General features: G+C 48.2%; 1 protein-coding gene across 2 annotated transcripts; it reads left to right on the top strand.

Annotated features, from left to right (window-relative positions):
• midn (midnolin) lies at positions 1-26286 on the top strand. Of its 2 annotated transcripts, none has more exons than XM_042056116.1 (8): positions 1-582; positions 2677-2905; positions 4461-4548; positions 4688-4750; positions 13224-13868; positions 14464-14590; positions 14807-15130; positions 23838-26286. In XM_042056116.1, exons 1-8 carry the CDS (start codon positions 507-509, stop codon positions 24098-24100), a joined length of 1815 nt encoding a protein of 604 aa, XP_041912050.1. In that variant the 5' UTR covers positions 1-506; the 3' UTR covers positions 24101-26286. The 2 variants fall into 2 exon arrangements, with proteins under 2 accessions (XP_041912050.1, XP_041912051.1); XM_042056117.1 differs by lacking the exon at positions 1-582 and adding an exon at positions 2132-2335.
• The last annotated feature ends 205 nt before the right edge of the window (positions 26287-26491 follow it).

Raw genomic sequence — 26491 nt, forward strand, 5'->3', positions numbered from 1 at the left:
CCAAAAGCGTATGTTTCATTTGCTGACTGTTAAGGTCGTTTGACTACGCCGCATATTTAGTCTTTTACTCCGTTTGTTATCGTTCCGCGGATCTTGACAGACAAAATGCAACATAGCCCAATCTTATGGGGCACATGTATACCTACAGTCTTTGCCAAATGTAAACAGAACCACTGAAGAAAGGTGCTGTGTAACCCGGGCAGCTGGACGTGATCTGCCACCTTAAATCAGATGCTGACCGCGCAAGAAACGTATTCTCCGCCTACTATGAAGGGAGCTTAGTTAAGAGTTGTGTCACCTACAGCTTTGCGATTAGAGTGCGTCAAAGATCCTCACGCGCGCGTCATGTTAAAGAATATGGACTAATTTGGACTTTGACCAATTGCAGTTGCGCCTGAGTTGAAGTATTGCCGAAGCACCGAAGGATTCATTGAGAGATACATCCCCGCACACATCTGTGGATATACTGTCACATTTGGATACATTTTGTTAACAGTTTAACTTATATGCCAAAACTGGCTGGACCTTGGAGAGAATCACAAACTTTGTCGCGAGGCGTTAAGGTTTTCGCAACAATTATTGGTAAGTGTCATTCATGCTCATCTTGTAATACGTATATTTAAGTATAAGTTGCCTGTAATTAGATGTATACAAGTGTGCTAATAACGTCACCCCAAACTCAAATCAGACAACAGAACTCGACAGTTCCATTATTCGTTCTTGTAGCAACATGAGTAGGCTGTAGCCGATATCCTAAATGTGTTTTTGCGTTAAACTGCGTAGGCGTTGGTAAGCCTATAGTTAGCCCACAGAACGCAACGGATTTATAAAAAAGATGTACTCAGCCACACAAGTAGAATAGCCTACGCCTACACCAAGCTATCATGCCTATTTGCTACATGCCATCATCATGTTTTACGTCATCTCGTTATCTTGTGGAGCTGAATGGCGAAACACTGAGCATCTTTATTTGTGGAACAACATAAATGATGAACGATAGGCTACGTGTTACCTGATGCCATCCTCCTTTTCCATCTGGTGATGTTTTAGGTTTTCTGAAAAACTACCGAGTGTCTCTCTGCCTACATGCTAGAGTTCAACAAGACCCTTACTTTTGACGTGGCTTTTACAGCCCACGGGTCATCCTGATTATTGTTGCATTTTAGTGTCCGACTCCGACTTCTGGGTAGAAAAGGAGTTGTGATTCCTGCCAAAATGTAACCTATTCGACCCATGTTACCAGTGAGTGACAGATCTCACCTGTCAAATGCACTGTGCGCCCTGCAGCCACTGGACGGCGGTAAAGCACCTGAGTTTGTGCAGGGGTCGTGGGTCTCTGTTGCCTACCTCCGGTGATCCTATAGTGTCACAGGAATCGTTATTATCAGTAGAACGATCGTGTCTTGTGCTTAAACAGAATGGACAGTATTGTATTCTGTAAAGTTATGTTATGTTTGAATCAGTCAGCATTTAAATAGCTGGGAATGCCTTATATCTCTACAAGATGTGGCAAAAAGTATATTCTTGCATAGGCCCTAAGAAGGGATCCAGACCATTAGGCGTACCTGGAATATCTTTATAGCAAGCTTCATAGAACTACATTTACATATTCTACACCTATATGACAAACTCTGTTATGTGCCCAGGTCTAGATTGGTTTTGTTACGATATGCTGGAATGATCAGCTAATCATACATTATTGATGTTAAAATGTGCACAACAATAACAGAAAGAACCAAAGTCAGACTAATAGAATCGCCTATCATACATTTAAAACCATACACAAAGGATATACTCAAAAGCATGCAACATTAGGCTGCATACACGATCTGCAAGAAAATAGAGAAAGATCTCCATTTGGTATGGACTTCTATTGTGATTGTAATATATTATGAATGGTTTGGAGCTGGCTTAGTGGGATGGAACTATCGTGTTTCTTGGTGTTGTCAGCCTCGCCCACTTAAATTGGATTGGTTCTTGATGGCCAAATATGGTATGTGGGGGTGGAAAGGTGGACCTTACCCTCCACGTGGGTGTGATGCTATTCCTCCTATTGGCCAGAAACGAGAGCGTCTACAAATACCCCTCCCAGGATTGGACCGAAGGCTGTACTGTAGGCGTAATCTCAGCCCTGTGGAAGTAAGATACCTTGCATCAGCATTCATTGTCGGTTTCACTGGAGCTACTTTGAGCGTGTATGCGCTACAGGGCTAAGCTGTATTAATCTTCTCAGGCTTCTGCACCTTCCAGTTCCGCCTGATGCTTTCAGCTCCGTATACTGATGAACAATAGAAACAAAGAACACATATAATGCGACATCTAATCAAGAAAGAAGGCACGTATTTTGCGCTCCTGTTTTTTTGAAGACTTAGTTCATTGTAGATACCTTTCATTGGTCTACTTGAAATTTACTGGAATTGTTACAGCGTAGCGTTTTCAGAACCTGAAACGAGGCTTGATCAAATTGCACCTAGCGGAATAACATTAGTCAACAGAAACCATCCATATTAACCTGGGAATACATTCCGAGTCTAAAGCGTATCGTCCGGGACGGGTGGCTTTAAATGTGTCCACTGAAAGATAACGGTTTCTCGCTGTGAGATTAAGACGGACGTTAGTCCAGACACTTCCATTCAACCAAACCACCAGACTCGACGTGTCTCTCCTTGAATACAGGCTATCGAATGGACCAGCATCCAAGTGCCCGGAGCTGTACCAGCCGCGGAGCTCCGTCTTGCGAGGCCGTTCCCAGTGAGCCCTCCATGAATTTGTACATCCATTCTACTACCGGCACCCGCTTCGAGCTCTCCCTTCCACTGGAGGAGACGGTAGAGGGTTTGAAGAGAAGATTGTCCCAAAGACTTAAAGTTCCTAAAGAAAGACTCGCACTGCTACACAAAGAAACGTGAGTATCCGCACGAACGAACACTGGCGCTTTAACTCACCAGAGCAGCTTCTCGTTGATGCCCTTTAAACCGACAGAATCCTTAATAGCATACTATGTGAATCAATGATGCACAGCTCATGTCCATGCATTTTAGAAATTTCGGTTGTTTTATTGTATGTGTTTTTTGTATAATAGTTAACACAGTAACTTGAACGACTGATGCGTATTAAAATGTCTGCTTGGTTGCGCGATATGGCGATATTCACAAATGCACACGCTTTCGTTTCAGTTGCTCCTTATCTGTAGTTTACGACATCCGAGTAACCTGCACTGTCACAATCTAGATATCCACTTTTTGGTAGAGATGATTGTTCTAGTCGTGGATGAAGTTATGACCGGTGAGGGGACTCTTAGCGCTTTGTGACAAATTAACATCACTGTGGATCTGATGAGTGTAATGATGAGACGTTGGCTATGCACGCACCAAGATAAGCAATCAAGGACATCTGCCTTGAGTAAAATGATATGACTCTGAGGCCAGACAAAAGCACAGATCCCATTATTAGGATATGTGATAGGCAAGGCTGTATACGAAAGCATAGCCTACTATCGCTCAGATAAAACGCACGGAGTCCGTTTGGTTTTTTTGGCCTATACCGTAGTGCTTGCACTGTTCGGAGCAGACTACTGAAGTATGCAGGTCTTCCTCCGTTGCCACGTAAGAAATCACAGAGGCAGGTCACTTCCTCACTACTCTGCCATTACTAGGAATTTGCTCAGTGACAGTTTCTTATAAACATGCAGGCCAGATGCAATGTTCCGCGTGGTTTCTAGTTGTCATTTAAAGCAGGCGGGGTGCTGTGTAAACGCTGGGAGCACCAAGGGCTGTATCCACACTGGGTACTTCCTCTTCATATTGTTTAAAAAGAATTGAAAAACGTGTTTAGTTTCGCCTCACCTTTTCACATTAACTAGCAGCGATGCATGAGAGATCGCACTGTATAGTGAAGGGTTCGTCTTTTGTCACTTGCAAATGACCCCGGCAGTCTCATTGTTTTTGTTTCAAACGGGGGCCCTTTCAAACGTCGCTCATCTAATTACCTCTAAATGACATCATCCTATAAAACCTAGAACACTGTTTAATCCTCTCTCTTTCTCTCTCTCTCTCTCTCTCAATAGCTCTCTCTAAATAGCTGCCTTTAGGCAAGGAGTTGAATCCCTTTGTTTAGTTGGGGATGGCATTTAATGAAAGTGCATGTCTTAAGTGGTTCACCCGTGGTCCAATCAAAACTGATAAGCTATTTGCTGAGGAAATGTTGAACTCTTTTGAAGCTGTCACACAGATGTGTTTTGTTTCATCCCTGCCACGATGTCAGTTTAATGTGTGTTATCAGATGTTTTGATTTATCGTGTGATTCAGATTAAGTCCAACTTCAAAGTGAAAGCTGTCACATCTGTAGTTTGACTGTATAGGAAATCTTTCACCCAAGAGTGAAGTCATTCAATTGCTGAACTGGCAGAATGTGCATTGTGATGCTTTAGTTGCTGATAAAGAAAGTATCTCCTGTCTTAGGCGGCTGAGCACAGGAAAACTCCAAGACCTGGGTATCACTGATGGGAGCAAGTTAACACTTGTCCCCACCGTCGAAGCAGGCTTAATGGTAATAATATTGATTATTTCTTTCACATCTAACACTGCCTGTAGCTATTCCACTGATGTTTCAAGAGATTTCATTACAGTTGCAGAGATACAGTGCCTTTTTTGTACCCTAACCTATCCTCTTCCTCCTCCCTCTCAAGTCTCAAGCATCCAGACCAGAGCAGTCAGTAATGCAAGCTTTGGAGAGTTTAACAGAAACTCAGGTAAGATCTTTTTTCTGTTAAACTCTACATTTTTGGCTACTTCATCTTACCAAAGTCCTTGTGATACATGACTTAAACCTGTAGTGAAATCTGCTGGGCTTGTTAGAGGGACTCACATGCACAGCCGAATGCTGAGGCCTTATTTTTTTCTTTTTGTTCTCTTGAGGAGGTGTAGTGGATGGTGATATTCCCCATAGCAGCTGCCCAGGAGTCAGTAATCACTCTGTGTGTATATTAAAGAAAAGGCCCTGGGGTCTCTTAGCATCATAGTCTGTGTGTTTTTTAAGCAAGCCTAGACAAGCCCTCAGTCAGCGACCTTTCCTTTAGATCCCCACCCCCAAGGCTTCTTCATCTGCTCTCGTGGGGGTGGATTTAGCCTGATCTGAGGAGGTGCATGTTTGGAATGGGATACATTGACCAAAAATGATTGGTTATTGTGCAGATATTCATTATGTCATAATGATGATCAATATTGGTGTTGGTAACATGTAATAACTACAGTAATTTAGTATCCATATTCGACAGTGGGAAATGCAGCTTTAGAATCATCAAAATATTACTGCGTTTTTAGTAAAATATGTGGTATTTACTGTTTGCACACTGATTCTCATGATGAAGCCTATTTTTTGTGTGTGTGTGTGTGTGCACAGTGTAATGTGTCTGTGTGTGTGTGTGTTCGTGTGTGTGTGTGAGAGATAGTGTGTGTGTCTGTGTCTGTGTGTGTGTGTAGTGTAGTGTAGTGTAAGCTAAGAGGTCTATAGCGGTGGCGCAGTAGCAAGGACAGATGAGGCAGGTTTTGTGCGTGGGGGAAGGGTTGGCAGTAAGCACGCCTCTTCCATCATGTGCTACGCCTTCTCCAGGCAGATGCAGTCAGTGTTATTTCCAGGAGAAAGAGCAAGAGAAATGCCTGCCCGCCCGCACTACCGAGCAGACGCTCCTCTCTCCCTCTCTCTCTCTCTCTCTCTTCCTCCCTCTTGTTGAGATTGACTTGTTTTGTGGAAAGGGTGTGCGAGGAAAGTGCCATGCCAATTAGATGCTACTTCTCGTGGAGGACTGCTTGATGTCACTCAAGGATACACTGGACGGTCTGAGGGGGCCTGTATTATTAGCTTCCTGGTAACTCATTTAGACGCTGGGAAGGAATGTTGTGCACCGTGGGGTGGGAAAAGCTGACCATCAGGCCCTTTCTCTAACCCTACTGAACCCAATGCTTTTATTGTCCAGGGTTGCAGAAAGATTTATCTTTAAATGCAACATTGACATTAATATAGTTGATGTTGATCCCCATTTGCGATTGGACCTTAGTTTTTTTTTTTTAAACCAAAGTCACCAGATATACGCAGACAGGCCGTGAGGTGACATTTGGGAATGTAAATCCTGATATTTCAGCTTTGTGTTAATGAATGAATCAGTCAATCAATCAGTAATCAATAATAGGCATAAAGTGCCTGACACAAGCTATTCTCATTTTCTGTGGTCAAAAGGTCCTCAGTGAAGGACCAGAGTAGGCTCAGTGCTTGAGACTACATGTCATAAACTACACCTTCCAAGCCATAGCTTCCAAGCTGGGTTCCAAGGACTAACCCAGTGATGGAACAGGGCTCTGGGATGGAGTCTATTTCAGATATCTGCGTAGCCAGATAGAGGGTGTTTTATGGAAGAGGAAGCCTGGCAATTATTGGCGTGGTGTTTTTCCCTTGTTACCTCAGCCTAACAGCCCTCTCTGGCCCATAATTTGAAGCTGCTGTGGTTTCCATGTTTCAACACAGCCCCTATTTTGCCCGTAACATCATATTCTTATACAGCAGAAGGGAGTTTATGAAAATTTTAATCACTACTTTCATTTAAGTTGACATTTTTTTTTATCTTCTTCAAACATGGGCTCATATATGTGAAGCAGCAGCATCCACTTACTCTCAGCATGGGGAAAAAAAGAGAATTCTTGTGTTTTGCTGAAAAGGAAAATCGTCTCTAGCTTTTACTGTTCCTCAAGCAGAAATAATAACTAGTGTCTCGTTCTCCTGAACCACAGAGCTAATTGGGAGAAAGGCTCACCACAAAGACGATTTACTTTTAATCCTTCGAGTAAAGATTTTTTTTTTTTGCCCTGCCATCGTTCTAATATTGTTGCATATGTGGTGCTCTAAGACTACCATGCACCTTCCTTAGCACACACACACACACACACACACACACACAGACGTATTACTTCAAATCTGCATTGGAACGAGCCTGTTCACTGCCATTGTGTCTGAACATGGACAGATGCAGATAGCTGAATCTCAACAATATAGGCAGGTCACCTCTGTCTCTTTTTCCCTCTGTCTCTGTCAGTGTCCCTCCTCCTTCTCCCCGGCACAGCCGCTCACTCCCCTCCCCCAAAGAGAGAGGCAGACTAGGGGGGAGGGGAGCCAGGCAGGCAGCTCTGCTGGGCAGGCTTTGCCACGCACAGGCATGGAGGGGCTCTGGTGAATCACACAGTCCTATTTTGTGCTATGTCTGAACTGGTGATGGGCTCATCCTTTGTGTGCCGTCGTAGCCTGAAAAACAGCCAAAGACACACACACACACACACATATATATATATATATATATATATATATATATATATATATATATATATATATATATATATATATATATATATATATATATATCGCCCTCTCTGTGTCTGTGTCTGTCTTTATCTCTCTCTTTCTTTCTCTCTTTTTCTCTCTCTCTCTGGTCAACAAAGGTTGTTCTGTTGCATTCTTCACCATCCTCTCTGGGATGTGCGCTGAGGGTGATTGTAATTGCTAGGTGGAATCATGACACTGTGAGGACCTCATCTAACAAACAGCTGTGATTTAGTTCTCAGCTTGGGTCATATGTTAATGAAGGCTGTTAGATTACTGATCGCTTGTTTCTGATTGGAGATTGTTGTTTGTCATCACAACCCTTCCATGCAGACATCTCCACTGCTGCATGGCGCTTTTATAGACCTTGTTGTTCCACAGTTGAATACTGTGATGAAGAACCATCATGAGTGTGACCTTGTTTGTAATTATTGGCTGCTGATTGCTTTTGGTATTGGCTGCTTTAATGAAGTGAGCTGTACAAGGCTGCCTTGGTCACAGGGCTGAGACACTCAAAGCGGTTTAAGGTGGAGATGTAATTGTGCTGATTATTGATGAGGAGGTAAGAGGCTTGTGTACCATGGTGTGTGTGTGTGTGTGTGTGTGTGTGTGTGTGTGTGTGTGTTTTTGTACACACAGCCCAGCTTCATTGAGTTTACACAGCCAAGCGCCTCTGTGTCGTGACAGTTGTTGTTTTTCATCCTCGCGCTTCCTTTTGTGATTCAAGTGGTAGGCATCGTGACTGGACTGAAGTGATGCGGCGAGGGGGTTGGTGTGTGTTTGTCTGTGTGTGTGTGTGTCGGCCTCTGTCCGTGTCTGTGTATGTGTGTGTGTGTGTGTGTGGAAAGTACATCTGAATGACCCTGATGTTTGACAAAGGCAGTCGTAATGAGGCTTTTCAGCAGGTGTGAATGTAATGATGGGGTGTTAACCTAAAGCCAATGGGCAGTATGGGTCATGTGGAGTGCAAAACCACAATTACCAAGTCTCCTCAGTCTTCATTGTGCGTTTCCTTCTCCTCCTACGACAGCTGGATGCATCTATTTGTGTGCTTTCCTCTGAAGTATGGAATTGGTCAGATTACAAGTGCATCTTCTTGTGCAACATGGGTGACAAAAAATATATAATTTGCAGTATTGCTTGCATGGCTGCACTGTGGTAAGGTTACTATGCATTTCTCCCCTTGAAGCGTTGTGTGTGAGCAGGCCATCGGAGCTGGGGAGAGGGCTCTCTGTTCACTTCCCCTCCTTGTCATCCATTTAAAGGATGTTCATTACTCTGAATCAAAGGTGTTGTCCTTTCGCATCGCACACCTTTTGATGATCACACGCGGCTGAGGGCATGAGTGCTGGGAAAGAAACAGCAGGTGCTGCCATCCTGTGAGCATTATTGAAGTGGATTGGCTCTTTGTAAACCCTAGGTACCTTCAAAGAGCCACACGCGCTACAGGAACCAGAGGTAATGTAGAGGGAGGGAGGTAGGGGGATATGAGTGGAGGGGGGGTTGGGAGTTCATTCAGCCTTCTGCTGATTGACACCGCACATTTTCTTTCTCTTTCTTCTCCTACCTCCTCCTCTCCTTTCCGCTCAGCTGATCTGATTTAGCGATCACGGGCCGACTCTTCCACCCATGTTGTGATGCGTGTGACTGATAGGTCCAAGGACTAATGACATCTAGGAAGATGCAAGTCATTGATCCGCCCCCCCAGCCCTCCTTCCACCCTCCACTCTTTCCAAAAGGGGCCAGAAATTGTCTTTTCCATCCTGCCTACTGTGTGTGTTCATGTACACCGTATTGATACCACCCCAAGCGAGTAGGGGTGTCACGATTCTCCAAATCCTCGATTCGATGCAATTTTCGATTTTAAAGTCACGATTCGATTCGATTTTTTATCTTTTTTTCCACACCGGTGATTTCAAAGTAGCAAGAGGGGCTTTGATTTCGGTAGGTTGATGTGTATATTTTAACTGGCTGCAGCCTAAAATTAGAGGAGTGTTGATGCTGCAGTTCAGCACGTGCATTTGTGCGTCTTGGCATACATGCTGGATGTGACATTGGGGGTGTGGCTGCATCGTCGATTCTACTTTTAAATTCGAAGTTTGAGATTTAGATGTAATTTCGAACGATTTCGATGTAAAATCGAAATCGTGACACCCTTACAAGCGAGATCAAACGCTGTTCATATCAAGGGTAATAACACGGTCTTGAGCCTTGAGCACCACCGCCTTCCTATCCGCGCCCCCTCGCCCAGCTAGCAGCCCCTCAAAAGGCCTTAAAAAGGTGAGTTTTTTTCCCTTTCTTTTTTTATTCTGATGGCACTCCTCCGTGACCCTCCCGAGCTCTTATGTTGAAATCAAGCGGCTCAGCTGTTCATGAATGTCAGCCCAACCCCTGCATGCCACGTCGCTCCACGCCACGCCACTCTACTCCTTAGTGTGCTAAGGAAGAATGCCTGCAAATGAGTTCCTTGAACCACAGGGACCCCAATAAATAAAACTGTCAGCCACTGAGATCAGAGAGGAGAGAGAGAGAGAGAGAGATAGAGAGAGAGTGAGAGGAAAAGAAGTGAGAGAGAGGGAGAGCGCGAGAAAGGGGAAAAAAAACGAGAAGCCAGAGGCATACTCTCACTGAATATTTCATCACCATCACCCACCACCATGCCTTCTCTGACACCCCACCCCCACTTACAGAGCACCCCCACCACCACCACCTCCATCGCCACAACCACCCCACCCCCCTTGTCTTCCCTTATCATATTCTCTCTTCACTGCATAGCAACTGCAGCTTGCTACAGTGTAAAATGCCACCCCGGTTCTGTACACAACAAAAACAAAATGGATGGTAGTTGTGGTGTTAGGACCTCACAGTAATAGATATACAGGCTATGAATGGATTTCCACCCTAAGGTACTGTGACCAGGCATTGCTAGTGTTCCTTAATGTTGAGCGCTTTGTGTACTTGTTTGACTGTTGTACACCTTCCGTTTGCCCTTGGTGTGTGTGTTCCGTTTGCCCCTTGGTGTGTGTGTGTGAAGGGAGTGTAGAATATGTGTCAGTGAGGCCCTGATGGAAGATTTGGGAGCAGTCTTTTTTTTCGTAGCCAAAGTTTGAGAGGTTTCTTTGTCAATGAGGCTGACAAGTACAAGCTGTCTGCGCTGACATGACCAGCAGAGATGCGGTTCCAGGAGAACAAAGAGGCATGTTTGAACAAGGACGAGCAAGCACAAGCGCAAGCCCAAGAGCCTGCCGCTTCCCCCCCCCCCCCCACACACATCATCCTTGAGGAGGGGCGTCTGACCCACTTCAGGTGTTCCAGACAGAATGTTCCCTCTCAGTGTGTCCGCATGTTTGTGTGCGTGTGTGACATGTGACGATGGCTGAGGTCACATGAGATGTGTGTGTGAAAAACATCACCAAGCCCCGACTCCCTCGCTCACGAGGAATGATGAACTTTCATGGCGATGATGTAACGAGCGACGTAGAACAAGGTCCAGAGAGGGATTCTTTTGTCTGTTTAATTTGATGGGCGTATGGTCTCTCTCTCTTTTTCTCTTTCTCTCTCTCTCTCTCTCTCTTTCTCTCTCTCCCACCCCCTTTCTTCTCCCTCTCCTCCTCATTTTCTCTCTCTGTATTTTACATAAAGAGAGGGTGTAGTGGGTGGAGTGTTGATGGATCCTTTGTGACTCAGACAGATGGAAGTGGTGGGTAAAAGTCTCCTCGGTCTCCACAGCCTCTGCGTTACAGAGCCACCCCCCCCCCTCCCCAGCCTGGTGAGACACTCTCCCTCTCGTTACTCTCACTCTCGCTGTTCCCTCACTCACTGGCTCGCTGGTGCTGGCTGCTCGCTGGTTTCTGAGGTTTTGGAGCTGAAGCTGGCCTTCTCATTATGTGGGCTGGGTGCCTGGGTGCACTGTGTGACTCACTGAGACACTTTGGCCAGACGTGACAACTCCATTTGAGGGGGGGGTTGGGGACGGGGGTGGCTGCAGGGAGGTATGGAGGTTGCTGGTTGGTTGGTGGGGAGGGGGTGACGAAGAAGCTCATCAGTGAGTCTAATGTGGAGTCAGACATGTGGGGCAGGGGGTGTTGGATGGAGGGGGGTTGTGTGTGTGTGTATGTGGGAGGGTGGGATGGAAGGGGGTTCAGTGTGTTTGAATAAATATCCTCTCAGCCTGAGCAGCTAACACCACACACTCAGGGGATGGGGGGGGGGGGGGGGGGGGGGGGGGGTGCGGGCGTTCATCACACCAGCTTGAACAAACATGCTACTGTTTCATCCATTGTGCAATGTGCAAGCCAGATTTAAGACCGCCAAGGGTGTTTTTTGTGGTTAGTGGACTGCGGAGGAGAAGAGAAGAGAAGGGAACAACACAACACAACACAACACAACACAACACAACACAACACAACACAACACAACACAACACAACACACCTAGCTACTTGTGGATAACCTACCCCGGTTGCCTTCAGCTGTCAAGCAGCCGTGATGAGCAGTGTGACAGCTGCCAGTCCACAGCGTGAGCACCTGCCCACTACCTCTGTCTTGACTCAGAAATGACCTTTCACACACGGAGTTTCCCTGCGCACCTCGGCCCCCAGTCCCATCACTGATATTATGTGGGCTTCACACAATCCAGATTGGACTGATCAGACACACTTTTACTCATTTTTACATCTAGTTGTATACAGTATACCCTATTTACTGCATATGATGGCTAAGACTGGGGAAGAGTGGGTTTTGAGGCCACGTTCAGTTTTTAGATGATATTGTGGCAAGTGGCAAGTCCTGTCTGTGCGTTCTGTCAATAAGCTTTTGGACGGTGAACGTGTAAAGGTCACCCCGAGCTTCAGAGAGCTGAAGTCGATGGGGGAAAAAAAGAAATAAGCTGGTGAGGAGGAAGAAAGCAATGGAGGGCAAAGGCTGGTGATTCAGGGAGGTTAACATCAGGTCAGCAGGCGCAAGCACACTACAAAGGCTCATGGGTAGGAAGGAAATGCCCCTGGCTGTCTCCGGTCCGCTCGGCGTTGTTTGTGTGTGTATCCACCCCACCCCATCCCATCCCCCCCCAACCCAATCTCTACTGCACAAAATTGCCTCCATGTGTAGACGAACCCTTGTTGTTGCCCTGTGCTCGCGTCAGCGTGTTTTCTCTGCGGCGGAAATGAATCGCAATTACTGGAGTGCCTTTTGCACAGCTTCCCCAGCTTTTTTTTTTTGCCTCGTGAATGCATTCCCCTTTTTTCGCCACCCGCGACAAGTGGCAACGCCAACAAAAGCGGGTCCGGGGGCTGGCTGGGAAGACGGGACAAGAGAGAAATTGTTCTTGCATGTCCTCTCCCCCCCCACACACACATACACACACACACACACACACACACACACCTCCACCCTAGCCAAGTCGAGGCAAGTCCTTTTGTCCCGCTTTGAGAGGGTCAGAGTCTCCGTGATTGGTTCCCGTTTCCATTCTGGGCACTCCTAAAATGGGCATCCTTTCCTGATCCGGCGCAGGCAGCCAGCAGAACAATCGGGTATTATGCGACGCGCGGAGCGAGTGGGCTCGCATCCTGTGCGTCTGCCTCGGCCTTACAAGCCTGGGGCCAGACAGAAGTTTGTCCTTTGTGCGAGTGCTGAATTGCTGAGCTCAGAGTCAGGCGTGGCGGCTTCAGGAGGCAACTCTGGGGTGTGTGTGTGTGTGTGTGTGTGTGTGTGTGTGTGTGTGTGTGTGTGTGTGTGTGTGTGTGTGTGTGTGTGTGTGTGTGTGTGTGTGCGTGTGTGCTTTTGTCGTGTTGTGAAATGAAAGAGTGAAGTGACAATGGGGCTGTCATGTTAAACCTCGCATCCTCTTCTTCTGTGCAGGTCAGCGACTTCCTGTCCGGCCGCTCCCCTCTGACCTTGGCCCTGCGCGTGGGCGACCATATGATGTTCGTCCAGCTGCAGTTGGCGGCGCAACACTCGGGTGGGCAGCAGCTGCAGCACCGGCACCTCATTTCCCGCGGCGGGCAGGACACCACCGCTGGGGCCAGCAGCAGCACCAACACCACCACCACTACCAGCAGCAGCAGCGGAGTCCCCCGAATCTCGCACCACCACCCCCACCCCCACCCTCACCCCCACCCCCATCCACACACCCATGCCCATCCACATGCCCATGCGCATGCCCACACCCACGCCAACGGCCATGCCCACGGTCACACCCATGCCCACTCTCACCACATCCACTCTCACCCGGCACCCCCCAGCCCACCGGCCTTCACCCCCTCTGCGCCCATGCAGTCGCCGGCCTCCATGTACCCCCACGGCCACCCGGCCTCGGCCTCCACGGGCCACTGCAGTCCTCAGGCCCATGGCCATGCCCATGCCCAGGCTCGCTCCTCTCCACTGACCCCCAGCCTCCTGCGCTCCCACCAGGCCGCCTCTGCCTCTGCCGGCTCCAGCAACCCAACCCCCACCCTAACCCCCACCCCCAGCCCAAGCTCCAGCCCTGCAGCCCCTTGCCCAGAGGTGAGCCCCTGACACCACCACACATCTCTAAACCTTCTCTTGTTCATTCAGTAGTAAATGAGTGTGGCCTACTAAGTGTTTATGTAGGTGTAATTACTTGTTTGATAATGCATTATCACACCGTGCCGGATGAATTATTTCCTTCGTGGTCGACACTACCTCACACTCCTCATGCATTAATGATAATACAAACACTTGTAGCTAATAGCTGCCGGTGGTTTATATGCTAAAGCATAGCAGGCAGTTTTCATAGGCAGAAAGCATTATTGCCTAAGGCCACCTCAATGGGTGTCCCTCTGGCCATAGCAGCATAAATGACACATTAACTTGTGCCCTTATTTACCCTGGAGACTCTTGCCTGGGGCTACTTTCTGTCCACCCTTAGCTCTGGGTTTGACCCTAACCATAGTAGTCAATCTCATCTTGTTTATGTATATACTGTATGATCAATGGTATGATCAGGTGTCTTGTGTGTGTCAGTAATCAGTAGTTATTGACTATATTAATGTTGATGGTAATGATGAGGCACTGGTAATGACTGACCACTCCCCCCCCCTCCCCTCACTCCCTCTACCTTCCCCTCTCTCTCTCTCAGGCCAACTGCACAGCGAAGAGCCCCAGCGGTAGCAGCTCTGTGGCCTCGGCGCGCTCTCGGAAGCCTGGAGCCATCATTGAGAGCTTCGTCAACCATGCTCCCGGGGTTTTCTCTGGGACATTTTCAGGTAAAGAAGACAATCTAGTTAAGCCAGCGTCACCAGTCGTCACTGCCACTGGCTGTTGTTTTTCGTTTTTTGTGTGTTGTCCCAAGATGCAAAGTAAACCATTAGCCTGAATCATCACTCAATCACCGCCTCAGGGTTAGCCACATTAGGAAGTATGTTTTTGTATGTGTCTGGTAGAGAACCGATCCCTTATGTTTGATGTTGTTCCCCTTGCAGGCACTTTGCATCCTAACTGTCAGGACAGCACTGGACGTCCCCGGCGGGACATCGGCACAATCCTGCAGATCCTCAACGACCTCCTCAGCGCCACGCGCCACTACCAGGGTATGCCCCCCTCCCTCACCCAGCTGCGCTACCAGACCCAGTGCACTCCGGGCTCGCCGTCACCCCCGCCCTCGCCCTCGCCATCGCCCACGTCACCGACCCCAGCGGTCAGCCTCGCGCCCGGCCTCTCCGCTACCTCGGTGCCCAGCGCCAGCCCGGCCAGCCTCCACCCGCTGGTGCAGTGCCAGAGCCAGATCCGCATGTGCAAGACTCCTGGTGAGTACGGTCTCCACGGTGTAGCTCTGGGGGTCCTCGTTTAAATGACGAGGAATTCAGTAACTTAATAATAACCAATCAATCAATAAGTAATCAATCAATCAATAATCAATAAGTAACTAAATATAACTTTTCAATAACTTGATAGCAAAATCTATTTGCTTATTTAATACCATGAGGAAGATCCTCCGTGGAAACATCCATGGCTCTGCTCAATGCCCCCACATGATAGCTTCAGTTCATACAGGAGACACTTCGGTCCTTGCCTGACCTTGCACTTTGCCCCTCAGTTAGATGACATGACAGGGCCCTAGATGTCTGCTGCATGCATAGAGGTGCTCCTGTTCTGTTGGCTAGAAGAGGCACAGCTGGAGCAGATTGCTTCTTGTGTGGTTACAGCCAGAGAAATAGGCGGCTGAATCAATTACTGGCATAATGGGTGCAGAGCTAGTATTATTAAAAGTTGGCATAAAATAGGCAGCCCCATCTGTTCATGGTTGAAGATATCATTTTGATCAGTTGATGGTCGTTGTCAAATTTGGTGAATTGGAGATGTGTAATCAGAAAAAGGTGCTATAAAATGGCATACAGCAATCTTACTCTTGTGGGTTCAAAGTTTTTGTTGCGTGGAAATAGGCTTGCTGCCGCTGTGCTGTGTTGAAATGGGTTTCCAGGGCACAGTCTGTGCAATGATGGCCAATTCTACTGATGAGGAGTGAGAGACATGGATTGCCGGAGACATTTATAGCGATGGCACAGGAGCTTGGAGGAAGGGTGGAGGAGGGAAATAAACGAGTGAGGCAACCAGAGAGAGATGGGGGAGGGTAGCAGAGAAAAAGAAGAGAGAGAGAGAAAGAGAGAGAGAAAGAAAGGGAGAGAAACAGAGAAAGAGAGAGAGAAAGAAAGGGGGAGAAACAGAGAAAGAGAGAGAGAAAGAAAGGGAGAGAAACAGAGAAAGAGAGAGGAGATGCCTTGGGGTATCCGGTACCACCTTCCTATTAGACTTGTTCTTTAAGGCTTCACTCGGTCGTTCTTTTGCTCGCTGTGGTTAGCTGGCTCCGGGTCTGTGTCTGCGCTCAGCTAAGGGTGTAGGCTTTCCTTTCAAAGGGCTCATAGGGGTGGGGGTGACTGTGCTAGCGGGCCTGAGTAGACAGAAAGGGGTGCAGCAGATTGATAGTGCAGATAACATTCACAGGCGTGCGTCGGGGCACTCTGGTGTCTACTGCTGCTGTTGCCGCTGTTTAGTGGGAAATTGAATCATAGGCTTGTGAGCTACTGCTGTGGCACGTTAAATGGATGATTAAAAGGTCTTTTGATATAATTTATCAAAGCCCTCGCTGATGCTTGTTCAAACAGAGCAATGGTGCTTTCCATTTTTGGGTATTCAGTCTGGCTGCGTTGCTTTATGAGTCAACTATTTTGACAAGAAGCATGAATGCATTGTTCATCCCTTCTGCTTTGTTTTGATGTGTTTCTTTTGTTTATTTATTTATTTTTGTCTAGAAAAATACACACACATACATACATATCATGTGAAAAACATCATGTGAAATGGTGCCTGTCTGTTTTCTTAACCCAGAACCCCCCCCTCCCCGCCCAGCCTACACCCCCCCCCCCCCCCCCCCCTTCTAGTCAGTGGGCCTTCCCACTCTTTCCACTCATGCTGTCCAGAACTCCACACAGCCCCGTCTGCAAAAGCCATCGAGGCGTTCCAAGCCCAGTCCAGTGCCTCAATGACTGCTTGTTTTCCTTTGGCCTTTAAATAGATAGATTTATACAAAAAACATGAGCTCTGGAAGAATGCACATTGTGCTGGGAAGGCAGTGAAGGGAATGAGTGAGTGAGAGTGAGCAAGAGAGAGAGATAGAGAAAGAGAGAGAGAGGGAAAAAAGCAGGCACACACTCACACACCAAGCGTCCATTCATAAAAGCTGTTGTTTATATCCGTCCGGCTACTGCCCACAGATTAATTGGTGCTTCCACCAGTTGGGAGATGGGGGTCGGGGGAGCTGTCCCGGGGCTCGACCGGGCCGCCAGAGTCCTGCTTTCTCGCTCGCTCTCAAGTTTACGAGTACGAGTTACGAGTAAAGTACGCCAGACCTCTCCTTTGTTTGTTGCCTCTCCTTAGCCATTAGCAGCTACAGCCTTCATTTGTGCACTTAACTTAGTTAAATGTTGGGAAAACCCACAAGGTTTTTTTTTTCTTATCAGTAGGAACACGGTGAACCTGAAAAGCTGCACAAGCTGCACATGTTTTGCAGGTTTTTTTTTTTTTTTTAAGTTGCGCGTTCAGACATTTTTTTCTTTCTTTTTTCTTCTCTCTTCTTTTCTGTCTTTCTTTTTTTTTTTTGTCTGGAAATGTCACCACGTCGGCTGTACCTACGAGGCGCCTCCACCCTTCAGCGCCCCTCCTGCGCCAGAATGGGGAGAAGAGTGGCTCAGAAAAGAAGCTCTCAATCCCAGGACACTTGAAAGCCAATGATTCCCCCTGATTTGGCAAGACCTTTGGCGATGACAAGCCCTGGCCTTTGTGCAGGGAGAGCCGGGGGTGGTTGGCTAGTGGGGCCAGCCGAAGGGGGGTGGAATGGGGTGGGGTGGGGTGGGGTGTGTGGGTTGGCTGGAGGGGGAGTCCAGGGTAAAGAGGGGCTTGAGAGAGAGGGGGGGGGGGGGGGTAATTGTTAGCTGAATTCCTGCGCTCTGTGGGATCTCCCTACACCCCCCCCCCCCCCCCACACACACACACACACACACACACACTGCTCAGTCCGGTCCTTTGTCTGCACCGTATGAACAGGCAGTCAGAAGGGGCAGCAACCCGGGCCATTGTGGAGTCAGGAGAGAGAGAGAGCAAGAGAGAGAGAGCGAGAGAGAGAGAGAGAGAGACAGCCTCCAGGCCAGGGGATTATAGGAGGCTTTTAGGCCCTCTCCCCACTGCAGCTGCCTGTTTCAACAGAGGGGGGAATGAGAACAAAAAAAGACACTCAATGAGTGGATGGACGGATGGATGGGATGGACGCTCGGGGAGGGGCGCCCGTTCATTCTCTTCCTTCCTCTCGCCTCTCCACTATCTGTCAGGCAGGGTTAGTTTAGTTTAGTTTGGGGGTGGGGGGTGGTGACCGGGTGGGGCTGGTGTTTCGAGGCAGAGTTCTAGAAAACAAGACAAGGGCTGGGAATGTTGAAATTCCTCTCGCTGCTTGCTTAATCCGCCTTTAAGCAAACTACGGCCGCGACTGCAACCACTGCTGTGTGCATTCTGTTTCCAGCTCTCTCTCTCTCTCTTGTCCCCCAGCGCCAGCTCGACGGACACCTTTGCCTGTCCCTCTTCCTCAGTGATCCGCTCTAGCTGGTTCTGAGCTCCTGGCGTCTGTGGCCTCCTGACTATGTGCCCGTAGGCCTCCCCTCCTCCCCTCCCCTCCCCTCCTGCCCGTCCCTGTCACAGCGTTACCTTGACCTGCCCAGCCGGGGCCAAGTGAATAATTCATCCCCTCGCTGTCGCTCCCCTGTCGGCGCACATGTTGTGAGTTGCTAACGGCCGGCGGCCCTTTCTCAAAGGCGTGTACCCCTTTCTCAAAGGGGTGTAAGGTGTGTGTGTGTGTGTGTGTGTGTGTGTGTGTGTGTGTTTGTTGGGGAGGGTTCTGGTGATCCGCATCAGGTGGCCTTTACTGCCTCAAATATGTAAATCAGGGGCCATTGGAGACCCAGCACTCCCCTGCAGGGCCATTGATGCCTGTTGCCTCTGTGTCAGGATGGAGATGTTGCATTGGAGTGCTTGTCTGGTTCCTCCCTTTGGCCTCTGCGAAACACAGGATCCAGATGGTGGAGGAGCACAATGGCCGCCCTGTGCTCGGTGGCCACCCTTAGCTTGTGTTTACCCTGTGGCTGCGCTGGCTCCGTTCCCAGACCTGCAGGAGCGATGCGTCGCTGCTGGGCACCAAGTGCTGCAGCAGCAGCCCTGCCCTGCCCTACCTGCCTCCATCGCGCTTTTCCAGCAGGCAGGATTACATGCTGTTAAATAGGGTAGGAGAAAACACAGGCTCTGCACAAGTGAGGTGGTGTTGGTTGCTGCTAGAGAAAGAAAAAAAGAAACATCCCTCCTGCATTAGAGGGCGAGATGTTGTTTGACAACTCGGCGGACTTTGGTTGTGGAGAAAAATCTTTAAGGCGAGCTTAGAGAGAAGCACGCGTCTGGGCTTTAGCGGCCCCCTGTGTGCGCCAGCCCCCGTGCTCCTGGAGAAACCGCTCCCATGATGTCGGCGCAAACAGCAAACCGGTCTGATCACCAGGGCTACTCAAGACAAACAAACAACACAAACAACCAGTCAGAGACGACTGTTAATTAAGCGGATCTTTAAGGGATCAATGGGGAGGGAATCTCATTTAATCTCCCTGGTAGCTGCTGCCCGGCTGTTCCTCAACTCACCCCTCCCTCTCCACCCCCCCCAGGCTTGGCCTGGCGGACATACTACTGGAGGCCGAGCTGACCGCTGCATCGATTTATTCATAAATCAGCCCGGCCGTCTCCCTACTGCTGCTTTTACCCTGGCTTAGCACCACATGGCAACCGATGTGCGCTAGGCAGCAGCTCTGCTCAGGGCCACCTTAATCTATAAAAGGCATGCTTTATTTTTCTGTTTTGTCTGGTGCCTTTTTTCGGTTTGTTGCTGTTGTTGCTGTTGATGCTTTTTCCATTCCTGGGAGAACAGCATTGACTGTTAAAGCTAATGTGGAAAACTCACTTGCTATTTGAATTCCTGGTAGTACTTGAGGGCTTTGGAGATGCTTATCACTCACCCCTCCCTCCCCTCTAACCCCCCCCTCCCTCCCCCTCCCTAACAACTGTGATTTGTGTGGTTTGCCTGCTTTTTTTGTTCCTTTGGAACCTCCGTCAGGGCACTTTATTTAGAGAGAGGATGGATGAGGGGAGGTGGAGGAGGAAGGGAGCCTAGAGCCAGGTGTATATCTTTTGCATTAATCCAACAGCTGCACTGCAGGGGAGGAGCCAGCATTGTGTTGTCCTTTCATGCTAGTCTGTGTGCAGCTTGTCAGTGCCTACGGCTGCTCGGTGCATTAGTTGGGCCATTTGAAAGAGCCGTGTGTGTGTGTTTGTCTCTGTGTGTGTGTGTGTCTGTGTGTGTGCGTGTGTGTGTGTGTGTGTGTGAGCGCTGAGGACACTGCAGCACATTGCTCGGACAGACAATGCGGTGTTCATATAGGGACTCCGGCCGGAGGGGTGGAGGACGTTTTTGTAGATTGCAGGGAGTGGTTTCTCTCTTTCTTTCTCTCTCTCTCTCTCTCTCTCTCTCTCTCTCTCTCTGTGTGCACTGGGTGTTTTCCTTGTTCATGACCTAAAGCTAATATGCACCCATTGCGCTTACACAAGCAAACACACACCCTTCTCTCTTTCCTCTTCTGCCCAGTTTTGTACAACACAATCAGGATAATGGTCAAGAGATGTGTGTGTGTGTTCTTTTTCTGTTCCTTTTCTTCTTTTAAAAATGATTGTCTTTTTTTGTTTTGAGGACCTTGGAACAATTAGGAAGGGGTGGATAGCGTTGCATGTGCTCTGCCTTTGTTCCCCCGGTAACCCCACTTCTCCTCTTTTCCTCCTCCTTCTCCTCCTCTTACGGTCCCAGCCCCCACCCAGCACATGCGTGGCCCGGCTCGCTGTCTCCCGAGACAGCCGGTGCTTCTCGTGTCAGGCCAGGCGGCTCCGCAGGAAAAGCTGCGACCGAGGACCCAGGCCAGTGCAGGCCAGCCCCTGCCGGCACAACCTGCCCGCCCGGCCGCTCAGGGCTCCAAGCTAATAATAGCCCCTGCGCAGTAAACATAGTTCCCGGAGTCCCCCCAGGCCACGGCATTCATCACGAGGGCAGGAACAGGGCTGTGACGTTAGTGCCGCTAGCAGCGTGCGCAAGAGAGAAAAAAAACACAGCAGGGAAGGTTAGGTCAGGCTAGGCTCAGCCTACTGAACATTCTGGTGAGGTGGGGGGGCTCCAGCGCCCGTGCCAGGTCACTGTTGTGGACACCTGAACCGGCTCAGGCACTCCACCGCAAACACTTAACCGAGGGCAAACACGGAAGGCAGAGCCCTAGCAGGCAGAAGGAAGATCCCGAGAGCCTGAGAGAGAGGTTCAGAAGAGGTGCTGTGTTCTGTTCTAAGCTACCCTTAGTCTTTTTTTTAAAACATCTTGTACCAGGACATTGTCTTCCATAAGAGTATAGTGTGTGGGTGGATGTGTCTGTGTGTGTACGTGTGTTTTAAAAAAATTATATTATTATTATTAAATATTATTATTATTGCACACTCCCTCCAGCTTGTGGGATGTTGTCTGCGATGGGAGACGAGGCTAGCTGGCCTAGATTCCCAGCCGTGGCTCTGTGGTGGTGGTGGTGGTGAGGATAATTCAAAGGACAGCTGAAGGAGATAACTCAGTATGCAGCGCAGGGCAGCAGTGTTAGCTACGTTAGCGTTAGCAGGAGCAGCAGCCATCCACACGTGAGGGGAAATTGTGTGTCGGAGAGAGAGAGAGAGAGAGAGAGAGAGAGACATTCCACACTGCTTCCTCCTTGCGCTATCAGGCTGCCGGCCTTGTAGCCACTCTGCTGATAGCAGTGGTGGTGGTGAGGGTGGGGGGGCTATGGGGGTTGGTTGAGAGGAAGAGAGGGAGAGGGAGAGAAGGCTGGTAGCAAACAAAGAGACCCCTCACAGAATGCAAGCGTGGCGGGAGCTGGCGAGCCCTTGGAGGCTGTGCTTTTAGTGCTGCGAGGCACGAGGCTCTGCGTCCTCCTCTGATCTCAGGCCGACTGACGTGCAGGCAGGCAGGCGCAGGGCTGACGCGAATTTTATTTTCATGTCGAGAGAGAGAGAGAGAGTGAGAGAGAGAAGAATGTCGATATGACTCATCCACAGCCTGGCAGCCCATCGTGGACACCCCATCCCCCACCACCACCACCACTATACCCGTTTCAACACCATCAGCATCAACGTTTAACACGCTCTGCCAATATTAGCATGGTTTCAGTGGTGGTAGAGCTTTCATATTCTGCAACAACAACAAAAAAAAGAAACAAAGGGGAAAAAACATAAAAGAGAGAAGAAAAAGGAGGCTAATTAGAAGGAGGAGGAGGAGGGCAGATGAAGCTCTACTGAACACAAAGCCTGATGAGAAGGGGAAGGGTCAAATTGATCGCGGGCTGCTCCACTCCCGAGTCAGCTCCCTGGCTGTCCTCTCCCTCCTCCAGCCCCTGTAAGCTCGGGGGGGGGGGGTGAAATTCCAGAGCACGTCCCTCCCAGAGCTCCACACCGAGGGGCTGCCGGAGCTCTGCAGGAGAGTGGGGTGGGGGTGGGGGGCTGCAGGGTCGAGGCAGTGGGGGTGGGTGTGTGGCTGGTGGTTCAATGGATGTGGAGCAGGAAGCTGCAGCAATAAAAGGAGAGGGAGAAGGACAGAGAGAGAGAGGAGGGAGGGAGGGAGGGAGAAAGAGAGAGAGAGAGAGAGCAAGATGGAGAAAAGGGTGTAGGGTGGGGTGATGGGGGTGGGGGACAGGCTCTGTTCGCTTACAATTTCCATTCGCTTGCATTTTCTATTGAAAGCCAATAGCAGTGTCCTCGCCTGGAGATGGATGGCTGCGCTAGAGCTAAGGTTTAATCAATAGGTCTTTTTAATTTGCCATCGATCCATGTTAAAAGCTACTGCTGCTGCTTGTGTGTTTGTGTGTGCACTGCACAGATGTGTGTGTGTTTGTGTGTGTGTGTGTGCTTGTGCGTGTGCATGTGTGTGTTCGAGTGAAGGATGGTCCTTGCTTGGGATTATTGACATTCTAGCCCTATATTTAATTATTTAATTCCTGGATAGATTCTAATGGAGCTGGCTAATAGATTGTGGTTGCCGTCTTCCTTCGAAACTGCTGAATTTATTTATAAATGAAATTAAGGTTGTATGGGAGGAGGGTGGGGGAAGAGTGGCCGGATCCTAGTGGGTGGCATAAAGGGACTCTCCCTGGAGGGTTTTGGTTCCAATAGGCACATCAACGGCTCTAAATGCAGTTAGTATTGCTTTGGTGCTTGTTATTGTTAGTGTGTGCCTTGATTTTCATTGTCTGCACAAGGGAAAGAGCAGATTGTAGTGTGCTGGTATGTTCAGTGCATGTATGTTTGCAAGGCCTTCTGAATTAACTGTGGAATTACTGTGCAGTTTTAAACTGACTGAATCTGGTAATGGAAAGTCAAGGCATAGTGTGAGATGATCAGGGTTACATCTGTGTGTGTGTGTGTGTGTGTGTGTATGTGTGTGTTTTAGCAGAGGGAGCGAGTGTTGAGAACACAGGGAATTCTTAAGCACAGCAGTGTCACAGCTCTGGTCTGTTTATTTGTCCTGCGTTTGGCCTTAGATAACACTGACCAGGCTCAGCTGCAGCCCAGCTCTGCCTCTGCCTCTGGCTCTGGCTCTCTCTCTCTCTCTCTCTCTCTCTCTCTCTCTCTCTCTCTCTCTCTCCCTCTTCCTCTGCTCTGTACTCACCCACTCATTCCTGCCCCCTCCCCCCTTTGAACACAACAAAAATATCAGTTTCACAACAAGTCACAACAGGCACCCAAAAGATTGGGGAGGCAACTAAAGATTGATGATGCTTTGAATGATGAGGAGCTGCCGGGTTCTCTTGCTGCCGTTTGTTCTAACGTTCTCTTTCTCCCTCTATTCTTGTTCCACAGGCGAGCGTATCCGTCAGACGGAGAACCGGGCGACGCGCTGCAAGGTGGAGCGCCTGCAGCTGCTCATGCAGCAGAAGCGGCTGCGCCGGAAGGCCCGGCGGGACTCGCGCGCTCCCTACCACTGGCTGCCCAACCGTAAGTCCGGCCGCAGCAACAGCAACAGCAGCATGTCCAGCGAGGGCTCCCTGGACCTGGACTTCGAGGACTCGGTGTGGAAACCTGACGTCAAGGCTGACATGAAGACGGAGTATGTTATGGCGTAGAGCGGAGGAGAGTGGAGGAAACGCGTGAGGAAAGGATGCGGAGAGGTGTTTGCTGATGAGAGGATGTGGACTTGAGGTGGCATAGAAACGACGAGGAAGAGGAGGAGATGAGGAACACTTCTCCTTGTGTCTAAAGACTTGTTTGGCACTCAAAAGTGTTTTGCTTTTGTTGACTTCTGTGGGGACATAAAAAAAGAAATAAACACAAGAATAACGTTTTGGGACAAAGACAGGACACCTGTGTTTTGAGCATACAAATGCTTGCTGTCCTAAGACGAAAAAGACGGAAAAAAAAACTAAGCATAGCAGACTTGGTGTATTTTCTTTTTGTGTCTCTTTTTTGTTTGTTTGATTGTTTGTTTTCTAGCTTTCCAAGGAGAACTCTGGATGGAGATTCAAACTGCTAAACTGGACTCTCAGTGTACTGAACAGACAAAAAAAGATGCAGGTCTCAATCCTGCTGTCGTACAGAATGGGCATTTGCAGTCTCCAGATCACCAACCAGAGTTGTGTTATTTCTTAGAGTTTTTTTTTTCCTTTTTGTTTTCATTTTCAGAACGTATTTTTTCTAAGGAAATATGTAGCATTGTTCACAAAGCATTCAGGTTTTTTCGTACAGTTGAAAGGTATTTTATTTGCACATATCTATGATTTCGTTTTGGTGGCTGGTTGGAAGCGTGGAAGGTGTGGAACGGAGCCTCCAGTGGCCACGACTTCAGAGGACAAACAGAACAGACCCAAGGAAATGCATGTTTCCCATCTAAAACAAGTGGATCTCAAAAAGAAACCCCAGCAACAGCTCATAAATAGGAACCATTTATAATTAAAGAATAATAAATAAAAGAGATAAAAGTCATGCCGAGGGTTGTAAAATCAATGCCTTTGAATATATATATAAAGAAAGAAAATCGTCTATTTTTGTTTCACTTTTTTATCTGCTGTTTTCAAAAAACAGTTTCCCAAAATGGCTTGGCTCAAGTCCTGGAAAAAAATTGATTTCTACAGTACTGTAATTTATGTTTTCTCTAGGTCACTTGTTTAACCATTCATTCATTTACTCATTGAAGAGATCATGTCCACAAATATGTCTCTTATTTCTTACTGTAAAGTCACAACCTCTGTAAACCTTGGTAGGAGTTTTTTGTCTTATTTTTAATCAGCTGAGTGGAGTGGGTGTATGTGGTTTGTATTTTGTTTGCGTGCATGTGGGTGTATGCATTTTTGTGGATGACCGAGTAAATGAACTCAAGTGTGGCCCAAAGTTTACTGTAGTTCATTATTTAGGCTCGCTCCAAAATCACTTTCACTCTTTGCTCTCAACCACTTCACTTGGTTAATGTGGACTGCAACATCATGCCATTTCTTTCCACAATCATCACATGTTCTCAAAGAGACGATCTCTGGACTGCCAAATAAAAACAGTAGTCATTTGCATTTGTCATGGGTGTATTGTAAAAGTATTCAAGAGCTGTGTGTGGATTGCATCTCCAAAGATGCAGCCAAACATACTTGCCAGTCCATGTTTAGGCCTTATAGATTCACATGCTCTCCAATTTAATTGGGAGGAAAAAAGTACACAACAACAAGGGACACAAAATTTCCAGTTTTGCGAGCTTCACTTCTATTTCTAGTGCCTCCACCCATAAATTCAAGAACATATCAAATCAGGCCCTTCACAAACTAGACATTATGCTGCTACTCGGGCTTTTGTGTTGGGGGTGGGGGGGGGGGGGGGTGTTAGAGTTTTCATTGCATGCAGAAGAGAGAATTATCTTGGACCTTTTGTAAAATTTACAGACTTGGAACAAAAAGTGTGGTGCTGCGGAGAAGATACACATGCATGACTTTGTGAAGAAAACACTGAGCTGCTTTTTTGTAGGGTAGGATTTTATTGATTAGTGATGCCATGCGAATCTGCGTCATGCTCTGTCCATCACAAACCAAATTGGAAAACTGGACTCTATGTGTGTATTTCTCACTTGCATCATTGCTGGATTATAACTCTGAGCGGTCAGTTGTTCCTCTTTGAACATGGGCAGAGAAGACTTCTTTTTGTGGTCAGCAAGTTCCACTTGTGAGAGGACATTTTTCAGCAAGACGCATGTGGACAAACAGGGAAAATAAAAGAGTATATTGGACCAGTTTTATTTTTACGCTGTTGTGGAAACTGCATTAAAAATGAGGGGGGAAATGAGGGGGAAAAAAAACGAAACCAACATTGCACTCAACAGAGTTTGCAGTTTGAGATTAGCTGGCCGAAGGTGAACCTCGTCTTTTGTTTAAGTGGCCTTATCTTTCACTAACTGAGTCGCATGGGTGGGGAATGGCGTCGGTGGGGGGACAAATTTGGGATGTCCTATTCTCTCTTTCTCTCTCTCTCTCTCTCTCTCT

Source organism: Alosa sapidissima, chromosome 12 (genome assembly GCF_018492685.1).
Source record: "Alosa sapidissima isolate fAloSap1 chromosome 12, fAloSap1.pri, whole genome shotgun sequence".
NCBI classification, from domain to species: domain Eukaryota; kingdom Metazoa; phylum Chordata; class Actinopteri; order Clupeiformes; family Clupeidae; genus Alosa; species Alosa sapidissima.

Bases quoted from the DNA above. Each gene is read 5' to 3' on its own strand.
- midn (XM_042056116.1), top strand. From the start codon at position 507: ATGCCAAAACTGGCTGGACCTTGGAGAGAATCACAAACTTTGTCGCGA. The intron at 4,751-13,223 runs GTAAGATCTTTT...TCTTCTGTGCAG, and splicing joins AGAGTTTAACAGAAACTCAG to GTCAGCGACTTCCTGTCCGG. The intron at 13,869-14,463 runs GTGAGCCCCTGA...TCTCTCTCTCAG, and splicing joins CTGCAGCCCCTTGCCCAGAG to GCCAACTGCACAGCGAAGAG.